Below are 15,000 nucleotides of genomic sequence, written 5' to 3' on the forward strand. Positions count from 1 at the left end.
TGGGAAGTAACTAAATGATACCATCGGTTGAACTATATCCACTAATTTTTTTTTTTTTTAGTTAGGAACTTCCCGTAACTTCTGCATCAAGGAGGAACTCCCATTACAGAAAACCCGTACAACAAGAGATTCATATAATTTTTCCCTAACATTTACTAAACCAGAGAATATGCTGAATCTTTTTGCCAGTGAATCTGCATTATATGTAATGTATGACAATTACTTCATTTGAAATATGTGGAAAAGTGAGTAGGATTTGCATGAATGAAAGGTAACCCCGAAATGCGTAAAATGTATAAAATATATGAATTTTATTTTTGGGATACCAAGTATCTCTTTCCAGCTGTTTTTATTTTATTTTATTAATTATTATTCCAGGCTTCGCTCTCTGTCAGTTATTGGCACCAATGTTTTCTGTTACTACGTTGTTAAGATTCCTTTTGGATATTGCTACACTAAATTACTTCTGTCAGTGCCTCTTCCCCCACCCCCTCCATTTATGTCACCTATTCTGGGAGGGGGGTGGGGTTGTAGGTACCCGCTCCATTTAGCCTGTAAGCGAATCTGCTATTTACGTGGATTATGCTAAGTGATGATATACCTGGATAGGAGATTCCTCTATCCTCTCATTATAATCACAGCCATTGCAGTATCTATCTGTCTGAGCCAGTAAAGATATATATTGGTAGTAAAGTAGGATTCAGAATACAGTGTCTTTATCACTTCTTTGTTGCTGTTATATATTGCATATATAACCCAATATGTATTTCATAACCCAATGCTAAGGAAATCCTTCTCTAAATTCCCGATATATTGGAGACTCATGTAACGATGAAGACATCTGGTTCATCACAATTATAAAGCTAAAAGATTATTAGGGAAAGCAAATTCCTTCACTGATACTTTTTTTTTCAGAATGGATTTGCATCTGGTTACGAAAACACAAGATTGTTAAAGAATGCAAATTCCTTCGCTGATACTTTTTTTTTTTTTTTTAGAATGGATATGTATCTGGTTACCAAGACACATCTGTTAGTATATAATGGTGATTTATAGTTTCATTTGTTTTAATACATTTCGTGATTGCATTTATAGAAAAGTTAATAATAGGCATTCATTGTGATCTAATTTCTTTGACAGTGCTTTTGAGTCACTCTCCGAATTTATTGGGTTTGCTGCGCAATTTCAATGTTGTAGGATTTTATTGCATGTCCTTATTTTTCTGCGCATTATCATGTGCGTACTTTGCTAACCTTTAAAACTTGTTAAGTTGTTCATTACGGTACAATACCATGAAGCATTATGATATCCAAGAGCGGATTATAGAAGGCTGAATCTCAAATGCCTACCAGATTAGTTGGTTAACCTTATTCTATGGTTAGGTCCCTCAGAGAGGGTAGTTGCTTATTAAAACGTATATCGGAAATAATCTTCGTCGTCCAACCAACATAGTTTTGACATTAACTCAGTTTAACAACATCGAAATGACAAAGTCACTCATGATTATCTTAGGAAAAAAAAAGGGTAGCTTTGGGCAGTTGGTATGCCTTACTATCAGATGTTTCTACACTTGGACAAAGTAAATAAGAAGCTAATAGATTTTATAAAGCAAGAGCTACACCTTATGCATATATGTGTGTATATATACACACATATATATTATATATATATATATATAATATAAATATATAACACACACACACACACACACACACACACAGACATACAAACTGGGTGTGATGGTGGTGAAACGTGAGACGAAATCAATCGTGGTTGGGGACTGTTCTCCAGTCACTTTTTATATGTGGGTGATCTCATCTTAATGGCCTACATCATTCGTCTCCCAACTCTTTTGTCGGAAATAATGGAGAAAAAATGTGATGGAACCTCAAATTAGACCCTGGTTAATTGGTAAAGGAAAATGTGGCCGTTTTATCTAAATTTCTTTGGAAGACGATTGTTTGAAGTTCTTTTTCAATTTTCAGTATTTTTTAGAATTAGATAAAAAATAAAATGTTAAATTAAAGATGAACTGTAAATTATGATGTCTGTTCAGACCCTAGATTAGCAAACAGTGTCGTAGTGACAAAATGACTATATTTTGTACATCTGGTAATTAAATTCTCTAGCTTGATATTTGATGCTCATAGAAATTAGGAAGATTACTTTTCTGCTAAATACCAAAAATTAAATAAAAGAAATGAATTGTAAAAAAGTGAAAATAATATGAATAAAAATGAAAATAAAAATTACACAATAAAATACATTTATTTAATAGATAAAACATATATAAGTTGTTAAAATTTACGATTGTCTTGTAAAAGATGCCCCTCCAGGGGTTGTAAATAGTCTATTAGAACGACCACATTCTTTATTCATCTATTCGAGTGTAGTAGGAAAGTTTAACACCACACCTTTCCAGAGCTGATTTACTTTACTCTGCTTTTACGTTTGTTTGTAACTTTTGGTCAAGGCTGTCTGTCACATGGTGTAGCAACCAATGTGTATACGCTACTCTGCTCTGAAGACGGCAACTGCCAAACTTTACTACCCTGTTTCAGAGCAAAATAAAAATAGAAAAGTGTGAATGACATTTAACTATTTATTGATGTATTATACCAGAATCATTCGGTGTAGAATGAAGTAACCACATACACAGATTCTGTTATATATGTATATGTGTATATATATATATATATATATATATATATATATATATATATATATATATATATATAAAGGTAATGCATGACGTTTTATATATTTCGTGATAAAGTTATTCATATATATATATATATATATATATATATATACATATATATATATATATTATACACATATATATAAATATATACATACTATATCCTTGATATATTAGCAATAACTATCAATAACCAGCACTGTTATTTTGAGAAAGCACTGTATGTCTATGAATGTAGGAATTTTCTTTGAATGTTAACTATAAAATGGGAATTCTGCCAAGTATTGGTTCGAGCACTAACGATAAAAGGTTTGACATAATGTCTTTGACATTGTCTTTGACAGTATCAAGGTTACACTTGCTGGAACGCTAAAACACTTTAGTACCTTGTTTGTTCTTTTACTTAATTTTTTATTGGAAACTTGAAGCGCCTTTCAGAAATCACAGTGAATATACAAGAAACCGAATTTTGGTAGAAGTTTTCCCCCATAATAACTCCGACTGTTATATTCTGATAAGACTTGAATCGTTGGAAGGGAAACTTCTGGCAACATTTGTCTTAATATATGCCTGCGTATTATTCGGGGAATATGTCGGTTCTCCTGTGTTATTTGAAACCCCAGTTTTAGCGGTCAGTTGCCTTTGTGCTGTAATATAATGTTGCAGTTTCTCCATTGGCGAGGCTAGAGTTACTTGACAACTATTCGGAAACTATCACAAGGGCATTGCGTGTTCGCACCGGCTTTGAATCGGTCAAATTCACCTCTCTGGGAATTTAAAATTTGACGACATTTGAAGTTTGCTGATGTCATATTATGGTAGAGTGATTGTAAACTCATTTATCATTAAATTCGTCTGCGTTTAGGAGTATCAAAGGTGCAAGGACATTGCGTGTCCACACCGGCTTTGAATCTGTCAAATTCACCTCTCTGAGAATTTAAAATTTGATGACTTTTGAAGTTTGCTGATGTCATCTTTATGATGGTAGAGCGATTGCAAACTCATTTATTTTAAAATTCGGCTGAGTATAGGAATATCAAAGGTGCAATTTATAGGAATATTTTGGGAAAAATTCATGAATGATACTCAAATGGACAAATATTAAAAGACCAAGGAAGAAAATAGTCTTAATTTAATTATTATGTTGTTTAGTGAACATTTTACTTATCGGGGGAGGAAGCCCCCACTTTGTTTTTTCCTCTTTTGCGAAGCAGTACCGGAAGAGGTGAACGGGTCACATTATTTGTTCCCAGAAGAATTCTAATATTTAAACCTATCTTTTCGTGTTTTGCAATTGTAATTCTTCTCGTGTATTTTATTTCTGACTACTGTTGAATAGCAAGCATCGGACTTAACTAATTGATATACTTGGATGGAGTCTGAACGAAAGGATTTTTTATATTTTTTTTAAACCTTACTGGTACTATAGAGTCAAATATTAGATTCAAGACAGTGTTATATTCCTTGCTTTTTCCTTTGCTATTTTGGCTGAATTTATTGCTGAATTGAGTGTTCATGATGCCTTTTTTTGTCATGCTTGAAGACCTTGATCTTTTTTGTGTTAACAGTGTTCATTATTAATGCATTTGAAAATTAGAACAGTTTAGGTTTACCTTTTTGATGTTTATAAATTCTGCTCTTAACGAGCCGTGGCATGATAGCATTTATTACAGTTTTTGGTTGGACAGTCAACAACATTTGACCACACACATACACACTATATACATACAGATAAGATTCCTGTGTGGACGATGTGACCTATTTTCCTGTAATATTTGGCGGTTGCTCTAGATACCTGAATGAATCTACGTGATGGGATTTTCTGATGTGCAACATCACTTTCATTTAATTTGTTACCAGAACACACACATTATACAGAGTTCTATTGGACGCGTAGCGTTTGAAGTTCTTTACCATTCACATCATGAGAACTTTAAAATAGTATGCAAGCTTTAAAAACTTTACGGTTCACATATGACGTCAGTAGCAGACTTTTAAAAACTTTACGGTCACATATGACCTAGTAGCAAGCTTTAAAACTTTACGGCACATATGACGTAGTAGCAAGCTTTAAAACTTTACGGTCACATATGACGTAGTAGCAAGCTTTAAAACTTTACGGTCACATATGACGTAGTAGCAAGCTTTAAAACTTTACGGTCACATATGACGTAGTAGCAAGCTTTAAAACTTTACGGTCACATATGACGTAGTAGCAAGCTTTAAAACTTTACGGTCACATATTGACGTCAGTAGCAAGCTTTAAAACTTTACGTCAATATGACGTAGTAGCAAAGCTTTAAAACTTACGGTCAGCATATGACAGTAGCAAAGCTTTAAACTTACGGTCACATATGACGTATAGCCAAGCTTAAAACCTTTACGGTCACATATGACGTAGTAGCAAGCTTAAAACTTTACGTCACATTATGGACTTAGTAGCAAGCTTTAAACTTTAACGGTCCAGCATATGACGTAGTAGCAAGCTTTTTAAACTTTACGGTCACATATACGTAGTAGCAAGCTTTAAAACTTTACGCTCACATATCGACGTAGTTTAGCAAGCTTTAAAACTTTACAGTCCAATATGACGTAGTAGCAAGCTTTAAAACTTTACGGTTCACATATGACGTAGTAGGCAAGCTTTAAACTTTACGGTCTACATGGTTATGCGTAGTAGCAGCGTTAAAACTTTACGGTCATATGACGTAGTAGCCAAGCTACTTTACGGTCACTAGACGTTTAAAAGGAGTAGCAAGGCTTTATTACGGTCACGTATGACGTCCAAGTTTAGCAAAGCTAAAACGTAGCAAGCTTTAAACTTTACGGTCACATATGACGTAGTCGCAGGCTTTAAAACTTTTACGTTTCACATATGAAGTAGTAAGCAAGCTTTAAAACTTTAGGTCACATATGACGTATACAACTTTAAAAACTTTACGTACATATGACGTAGTAGCAAGCTTTAAAACTTACGGTCACCATATGACTTTTAAAATTTATCAAGCTTTTTTAAAACTTTACGTCACAATGACGTAGTAGCAAGCTTTAAAACTTTACGGTATAGTTGCTGTCCAGATGTTTGTTTGATATAGTTGAAATTGAGGGCTTTTCACACGTCATTCCATTCTACGTCGGTGTCTCTGTATCCTAAATTAAATACAGCTGATTTTCCCATATGATATCAAGAACATTTTAAAGTCTAGAGAGGTGGTTCAACGTGTTAATTAATGTTTAAGTTCAAAGTCTTCGTGTTTTTACTGATAATACGACATACGATTTGATATATTAAAAGCCCCCTGTTTGGAGAAACAGCTGATCCTTTTAAGCTGAAAGAAGTTGGTTTGGTATTGAATAAAGCCACGAATGAAGTGTAATAGATTTTGTCTTCATCGAGGCTAATTTGATTACGAAAGCACACCACTTTTATTTTTTCATTAGTTTTTATTGGTGTGAAGATTTCCTCTCACTTATGATTATCGGATAAAGATTGCTCTAAATTAAACGTGGCATTCTGTACTATAGTAGATTCACATCAACCGTGCATTTGATGTCTAGGCCAGTCCCTTTCGACGCTCCTGATTGGCTGTTGATAAGCCAATCACGGGGCTGGAAACTCTCAGTCTCTCTCGAGAGTTCACATGGGTAGGATCTATGTTCCACCTCTTCTGAAGGATACGTCTTTCAGGGGAGGTGGAACATACATCCTGCCTATGTGAACTCTCGAGAGAAACTGAGAGTTTCCAGCCCTGTGAGGACATCACTTAATTTTGATATTTTTTTTGTATTAATTGCGTGTTTGTGTGCCAGGGAAATAGTACCGTTAACGCAGCGCAATTTGCGACCGATTCGTCATGGCTTTTGTGGCTTGTGATTGGCACTGCTGCTTCTCGCTTGACAAGTTGTCAGATTTTTCCTCTCTGTTAAATTGTCACGGAAGTTTTACCTTTTAGGTACTCTAGTTTTCCAATGGTTTCTTCTGTTTTTATTTTTTTTTATTTGGACTTTCGTAGCGTCATTCTCTTAGATGCATTGTGATCAGAATATAGAAAATCACTTATATTTTTTTTTTATTTGTTTATTATTATTATTTTTTTTATGGACGTGATATATAACTTATTGTTGATCTTGGTGGTATGATTCCAATATGTCTGATAGCTAAGAGGTCTGCAGTTTTTGTCTACGAGACGATCGAAAATCACTCTCAAAACGTAAGGTCTCTTGTACGTTCATTCTGTCTATGAGATGAAGTCGCGCCGTGTAAATCGGCACATGGATCACGGTTTATTTTTCAATTGCTGTACATTATTTTCGAAGTAATGGTAGTGATTAAAAATCCTCTTGTTATGAATGTCTAAATTAACATTGCAATTGAAATTTCATTTTAAGCTTTTATAACAGACAGCTAGAATTATAATAAAAGTACTTTACCAACTTGAGACTTTTCTATGTGTTTTAAAAGTTTCATGTGAAAGCATTTTCTCTTTTGGAAGTTCATCGGGCAACGCACTTCAAGAATTGATCAGTAGTGAACACGCCACTGTCGTGAGCAGACACAGTTGTAGTTTGCGAAGAGTGGGATACTGAGTTTCTCCAACTTAAGAGAATAGTTAAAAAAAAAAAAAGAGAAACTTTAGACACCCAGAAAAAGTATGTGCTAAACATTAACAAGAATGAATGATCTGTTACTGTTTCCCTATCCCTCCCTCCCGGAATAAAGAAAAAAATATTTAACAAGATTCTATTTTGAGGTGAAATTGGTTTTAAATTTTTAAATTTGGCAATGTAATCCTGCCTTTAGATAGGTAGCAGTCATAACAGGTAAATAATTAACATAGCTTTTAAAGATTGTAGTTGCGTAATTTTTTTAAAAAATTCTTTTATGTTGAGTAATGCACATTGAATGATGTAGTTACGTATTTTAACAGATTGTGAATAATTACAATATATATATTTTTAATTCATCCCTTAGCTGCAGTTGTTCCATTTGATAGCGAATGAAAAAGAATCTCTTGTGAATTTTTTGTCTGTTCTTTCACATATGAAATAGGACTGATTACTCGTCCTTTTCGTATTCAGAAAAGGATGAGAATCACTCTAAATTTTTTTTTTTCAATTTTTCACTTCTTTTTTTTCCAAATTGTTGATGAGTGTTAATATGGCGAGGTTTACTTACGTGAAGTCACACACAGTAACACTGATGCCTCTGTACTTACAGCGCTTACCGATCAGCATCTGTTCTCAATCAGTCATTGTAAGTAAGTTAGTGGGGGTCAGTTTAAACAAAACAGTTTTCATTTGGGAGATACAGAGGAAGGAAGAGAAAGAAGTGGCAGTAAGTGGAGAGTAAACTCAATCAAAGCGATCTTCTAGTAAGCTTTGTTCGAGGGGGGGTAGGGGGTTGGGGGGAAATAGGTAGTTTTGGGATGAGTGTTGGGAAGGGGAGGGGGGGGTGCGGTGGGTGTTGGTTAAGTAGCAGTGGCCAACTATTTCTAGCAAAAAACAAGGACATGCAAGAGGGAGAAGGGATCTGCTATTTTGCCATGTATGTGTCATGTATATGGCGGTATATGTGTGGATACTTACATATACTTATAGCATAGATATGTATGCATGTGCGATTTTTTAAAAAGTAAAACATAGGAGAAACCATTTTTATTCTACACGTGTAATTAAGGAGTCTCCGTGACTCATTATTTCAACGTTTTCTTTCAGGTTTTATGGTTTAAAAAGATGTTGATTTATAAAATAAAATAGTTCTTCCTCCACCATGTCTTAAAGACGCTAAAGATTCTTTAATGTCTTATGATGAATGTTTTGCCATTGCTGAACATGACGTGACGTGGCGATAGAATGATTGTGAAATGCGTCCTTTGGAAAATCAAACCTTGACTAGAAATAACAAGAGTGAGATATTGTTAATGCCGGCACTCAGTCAAGTTTAGAGAGTTCGGTACATTACAAAATACTCAATGGATTGTTTATGACACATTGCAGTATAGTAATAAAAAGCGTAATTAGTGTCTGAAACTTAATTGTTCAGTTGTTTGTTTTCGATAACATACGAGCTAGATTGTGGTAAATTACCCTGAGTTCTATTTAGAATTATATATATATAAATAAGGCATTCAAGTATGTAAATCTACGAATATTTATCTATATCTATCTATCTATCTATATGTATATATGTATATATTTATGTATGTATGTGTATGATATATGTATATAAGATATACATACACACATAAATACACTATATATATATATATATATATATATATATATATATATATATATAGATAGATAGGTAGATATATAGGTAGATAGATAGGTAATAAATAAATATACTTAAATGCATATTATATATATATATATATATATATATATATATGTGTGTGTGTGTGTGTGTGTGTGTGTGTGTGTGTGTGTGTGTGTGTGTGTGTAATATTCACGTACCGCACATGCACACATGCGTATGCTTTATATTCATAATATTTAATGATTAAGTGTGAGTGGTAGTCATTACTGAGTAATTTTGGCATAGAGAACAAAACCATCTGGCTTACTCTAGAGCAGTAGCTCCCCAGGAAGAGAATTCCTTAGATCTAGAGTAAATGTGTGTTGAGGAAGAATCTGAATTAATTAGACTGTGGTGCTTGGACAGACTGACAGACAGACGAGTGACATCCGAAAGTGGTATATATATAAAAATGGAGCATCATGAAAGCCTGTATATATATATAGATAATATTATAAACAGCGAAGAGACAGCGTTTTTGCATGCACACCTTACATGATTTCATTTGACATTATTTAACAAGGAAGCTTTATTGAATGACATGCATGATTTGAACTTATTTAAAAACCTCACTCAAAAAAGACAACAATAAATATTAGTTATTAATAATATCACAGGTGATCAAAAAAGGAAAAGAGAAAACAGGATGTAATACCATCTGGAGTGGAACCATCTGAGATATATCTTTTTATATATATATTTCTCAATGTACGTTTTTGTCCAACCATAATATGGACATGATTTGCCACCCCGCTGCCAAACCGTACTTGTCTTTTTTTTCTGGATTCTTTTCATTTTTGTTTGGGTCAAGTAATAAGGGAAGGACACTGCATGGCTTGATGCGGAACAGAACAAATTTGACCCACGGATTAGCTGGCTCTGGTGGTCGTTGGAATATTTGTGGTCCCTCTGGGCTAACTTCCCCGTAGAAGCTGTGGTGTGTAAGATGATTGATGACATCTGGTTTCGTGAGTTATTTATTTTGTGTAAGATGATTGATGACATCTGGTTTTGTGAGTTATTTATCTTGTGTAAGATGATTGATGACATCTGGTTTCGTGAGTTATTTGTTTTGTGTAAGAAGATTGATGACATCTGATTTTGTGAGTTATCCATTTTGATGTATGTGTATGTTAAAATGCAATGTGTAGGTTAAATGAACTTTTGCACATTGGAGTCGATGAATTGTTTGGAGTCAATGAATTCTTTTATTATCTTTTGTAGAACTTCAAACAGTATTATATAGTGTATTTTAAAGAACTGTGTTATATATGGTTAGCTACTAATCAGTCTCAATTTTCTTCTGTTCTGGGTCAAACTACTTTCAAATACCGGTGCCTCTTCCAGTATTACTTTAAGATTTTTTTTTTTTGCTCGGATTCTCGTGGAACATATAAACTTGTTTTTTTTTTTATTATTATTAAGTAAGATTCGAGTATCCAACAAAGAATACTCCGAGAGCCCATCGAATCTGCATTCCTTTTTAAAAAAATAGAATCGTGGGTACTTGATTAAGTAGAGGAAGCAAAGAAGCTAATCCTCTGAAGAGGGATTTCTTCTTCTTGTGCTGCCCTCCTCGATGGGCTCCAAGACGCATTCGGCCATGTTGAATCGCTCGAAACGTTCAGATTTGGATTTAGTGCAGGTTGAAATACAAAGGACGATAGTTTAGGTTGATGGAAAATAAGTAAATAAACTAGAATGTCTTGATTTAGAGGTGATGAGCCGGGTGAAGAAAATAAATAAAAAAAAAAATTAGAGGAATGACGATTATAATAATAATAATATTTCGTAGTATGCAAATGAGCAGCACTATAACATCAAAACACATCAATCTAAACTACATGGACACTTATATTCTAACTGCAAATTTCTATGTAATATATATATATAATGGGTAATATCATGATATATAATATAATAGTATATAATAATAATAATAATAATGGTAATAATATTCTGATGCCGACTGAGCCGAAAGCTACCATTCCTCAGATATTACGTTTCCAGAATCCGTAATCAAAACTTCCAGCAAATGTGCAAATGTAATATGGGAGGAACGGGGACCCAAGGCTCAGCGAGCATCGTCTCCTTAAAAGTTAACAAAATCACTACGTAAGTTTGTCTCTAGGATCTCTCTTGTCATTCTCTAGAAGTAGCACTTCTTATTGTTCTTGTGGTCTGAGATCAAATGGTGAGGTGACTCTATTCCAATTCTTGTGAATTCTTTTATTTTATTTTATTATTATTATTTTTTTTCTCTGCACACTTTTGAATACTGCATTGATTCTCTGGAATGACTTGAGAATGAGTTGCCTTCAAAATAGCATGAATGCTAATCTCCTCCTCGTGAACTGATTGCGATGCAATACTTCTTGTAGATAGCCTTTGGCTAATTGTATCTCTTAGGTATGATATATTTGTCTATTTGAGATCTGGACTCATTCTCTTCCATTTTCTGGTTTACATCCAAGGAAACTTCTATAAGACAATCTCTATGTGATCAGACGTTAAAATCTAATTCTTTTTCTACGTTCTGTTTTTTTTATGACTTGAATTCCTTGGATTTGATTGATATCTCTGGTTTAAGGCAGCAGGGTAACCTACCACGTCTATAATCTGTTGGAGAGTGATGCCAAAGGTCACCACAACAGGCTCCGTCTCGTTATCCACTGGGCGCTCCAAGTTATTGTAGTTGTCCAATAAGTCGTGGAGAAGTCGCCGTTCGTATTGGCCGCATGCCGCCTCTGTTGGGACGAAATACAGAACAGGGTCAGATTGACTGGTGGTAACAGCGGTAGTTTTTCATTAGTTCATGTCTCTCTCTCTCTCTCTCTCTCTCTCTTCTCTCTCTCTCTCTCTCTCTCTCTCGATTTCTTTTCATATTCTTGTCGTAAGCAAACCCTCGCTTTCCGTACACTTTATTACGTTCTCTCTCTCTCTCTCTCTCTCTCTCTTCTCTCTCTCTCTCTCTGAGAGCTGCGTAACAGACATGAATAATTATAATAATATTAATAATAGTATATCGGGATGACTTCGAGGAAGTGCTGTAATTCCCATTACCACAGGAATTGAGATCATTCATGAAACTCTCTCTCTCTCTCTCTCTCTCTCTCTCTCTCTCTCTCTCTCTCTCTCTCTCTCTCTCTCTCTCTCAGAGCCGCCTAACATCCAAGAATGATAATGGTAATAGTAGTAATAATAACAATAAATCCTGAGGACCTCCAGGAAGTAATTCTCTCATGTCCACAGAATTGATCTCTCTCTCTCTCTCTCTCTCTCTCTCTCTCTCTCTCTCTCTCCTTTATCTTTACTAACCACTGACAAGGATTGGCCTTTCTCTCAGTTATTGGTTTTTCAGCATTAGCTCCGCCATCTCTCTCTCTCTCTCTCTCTCTCTCTCTCTCGCTTACGCATGGAAACTTACGTGCACACACACACATAATTATATTGTTGTATGTATGTACTGGTGATAGATTTGAAGCTACAAAATATTTACTGAGAGAATGCCCTAATTCTTGTATAAAGTATACTAAATCGAAATACACGGGTGTTCTTGTGAATTATATATATATGTATTATATATATGTATATATATATATATATATATATATATATATATATATATATATATATATATATGTGTGTGTGTGTGTGTTTGTAGATAGAGGTAGATAGTCATGTATGTATTAAAAATATTGTATTTATGCTTAAGGATACCCGGTTACAGACACACACACACTATTACAGTGCATATTATAATGAAAGTGATAATGTCTCCTAACTGGCAGTGGTTGCTTCTCTCCAGCAGCCCAAGTAAACACCACCTGAATGCACTTCCCTTATCACACAGGGGCACCTGTTTGTATATGTTTGGATTTCATGACGTGGAATATCTGTTATGACGAGAGCTCCTTGCAGCAGTACTCGTAGGATTCCGATATTGCCTCCCGTGTCGTGTATTTTTTATTATATTCAAGCGCAAAATCCGCTGATTATTTCGAAGAATTGATAATGGAAAAAAAAAAAGGGTCAGTTTGAGGAACAATCCAGCTTCCTGGACATCATAGAAAACGGAGCAATATCCGGCGGCAGAGCTGGATGCTGGGACAAGGGTGGGGGTGGGTGGAGGGGGCCCATGGGGCGAGGGGGTAGGGGATATGATGGAGCAGGCTATCCGGGTCTCTCCGGCGACGGGAGGGTATGCGATAGGGGGTGGGGGTCAGACAGTGGAACCTGGGTGGTACAGTATTGATTGCTCGAGACGGACACACTCGCGCGCGCACGCATAAATATACGCGCGCACGCGACACAGACACGTACACACGTGCACACCAAGCGCACGCAAATATGCACTCACATTATCTTACAACTAGCAGGGAGCATCATAACGTGAACGTGCACCAGTCAATACACACACTCGCACTTTTCACGTGAAATGTGGATGCGTCTGGGGCAGTGATAATGACGACATCGTAACTCATTTTGCTCTTATCTAATGAATTTTTGACCGGAAGACACTGGAAGGTTTGCTGCGTGTCGCCCAGTGATGTCGACGGTGATCTGTACGCAAGAGGTTTTGGGAGTGGGTCACCTGGAGGAGGACATCCCATCTCCTCGTTTAAATCTTGTTTGCTTGCTTCCATAAAATAAAATCTCATATTTTGTAATTCCTATTACGCTCCATAATGATGACATAAACAAGGAAATAATCATGGAGGAATGGTGCCAGAGGAGAAACGAGGTAAAATCATTACAAGAGGTTACTGAAGAATATACCGAAGACCAATTGAAGGGGATTGTCCTTGACGTCGTTGGCTTGCAGGGATAGATCCGGGAGCTAGTCGGTCAGGAAAGGTCGTAGTTTTAAGATGCTATCAGGAATACATTAAGACGATAGTGGAGAGTGCTCTTGCATAGAAATGCGATGGCACGAATCTTGGAGGCAAATAGGGAGTAACAGAAGTTACGTGACAGTAATGTATGGCACTGAGAGGCAGTATTTGGTAATAACATCCTGAACTATACAGAGAAAGGGCACTGGATACGAATGGTAGGCACTGGATAGCAGTGAATATGATATCCATTCTGGAAAGCTGAGAGTATGGAAATCCATTCTGGAGAGCAGAGAGTATGGAAATCCATTCTGGAGAGCAGAGAATATGGAAATCCATTCTGGAAAGCAGAGAATATGGAAATCCATTCTGAAAAGCTGAGAATATGAAATCCACTGACTTGCAAGGCAAAAATGCTTTATTTTTGGACCTGATAAGAAGGAATGGTTCTATGTAGCATATAGAGACGAGTGGTACCCGGAAGTAGTAGTAGTATGTCGAGTAGAAAGCAGTGCCTTTGGAAACCAGTCGGAAAAGAACGGCCCCTGGAAAAAAGATAAGGAGGTATGACTTCCGGGAGTAAGCGGAAGGGAATGGCCTCTGAAAACAGATGGGAAGGAATGTCACCAAGAGAAATGACACCCGGAAGGATGCAGGACAAAATGGTGTTTGGAACAAACGGGCAGGAATGAGACTTGAATGAGGAAGGGGGAGGAGAGTGTTGCCGATTATACAGAAAGGAATGGCTCTTGGAAACTGACAGGGAATAATGGCCCTTGTGAGCTAATTGAGAAGAGTAGTAGGTTTGGAAATGGATAGGACAATGTTGCCCCCACGAACATGTTAGAAGGGAAAAAAAGAGCGAGGGAATTAAGTTTGTAAATGTTTCAAAAACATCAGTGCTTAGTTGACAATAATAATTAATGATCCTTCTTTTAAGGTGCGAATTAAACTCGGAAAATAGACAACGAGTAGCGACACGATAGAAAGAAAAGAAAACGAATGAAAGACGCTGAAGGAGAGAATTGTCCCGTGGATGTGGATGGAGGGGTGAAACTTGAGAGCAATTAGTTTGGAATATCACTTGCGATCAGTCGAATAAAAATTGAACTTGAAAGACGACAGATAAATCACACGTGAATAGAACAACAATATTCCTTGGATAC

General features: G+C 35.9%; 2 protein-coding genes across 44 annotated transcripts in view; one reads left to right on the forward strand and one right to left on the reverse strand.

Moving 5' to 3' along the window:
* The window catches only part of LOC135205461 (uncharacterized), a 512,397-nt gene that overhangs the window by 372,395 nt on the left and 125,002 nt on the right, over window positions 1-15,000 (forward strand). The window contains exon 5 of one of the 2 annotated variants that reach the window (XM_064236112.1): window positions 62-660. The exons of the other annotated variant lie outside the window; for it this stretch is intronic. Coding sequence (XP_064092182.1) covers window positions 62-78 — 17 coding nt within the window. The 3' untranslated portion in view covers window positions 79-660. Of the gene's footprint in view, window positions 1-61; window positions 661-15,000 lie in introns of those variants that run through there. 2 annotated transcript variants of the gene reach the window in all.
* LOC135205456 (neuronal acetylcholine receptor subunit alpha-7-like) overlaps window positions 1-15,000 on the reverse strand; it is a 479,209-nt gene that overhangs the window by 182,360 nt on the left and 281,849 nt on the right. For all 42 annotated transcript variants that reach the window (XM_064236060.1, XM_064236073.1, XM_064236063.1 and 39 more), the window contains exon 2: window positions 11,607-11,746. In XM_064236060.1, the coding sequence (XP_064092130.1) occupies window positions 11,607-11,746 (140 nt within the window). The remainder of the gene's footprint in view (window positions 1-11,606; window positions 11,747-15,000) is intronic.

The sequence above is a fragment of the Macrobrachium nipponense genome, chromosome 24 (genome assembly GCF_015104395.2).
Source record: "Macrobrachium nipponense isolate FS-2020 chromosome 24, ASM1510439v2, whole genome shotgun sequence".
Taxonomy (NCBI): Eukaryota; Metazoa; Arthropoda; class Malacostraca; order Decapoda; family Palaemonidae; genus Macrobrachium; species Macrobrachium nipponense.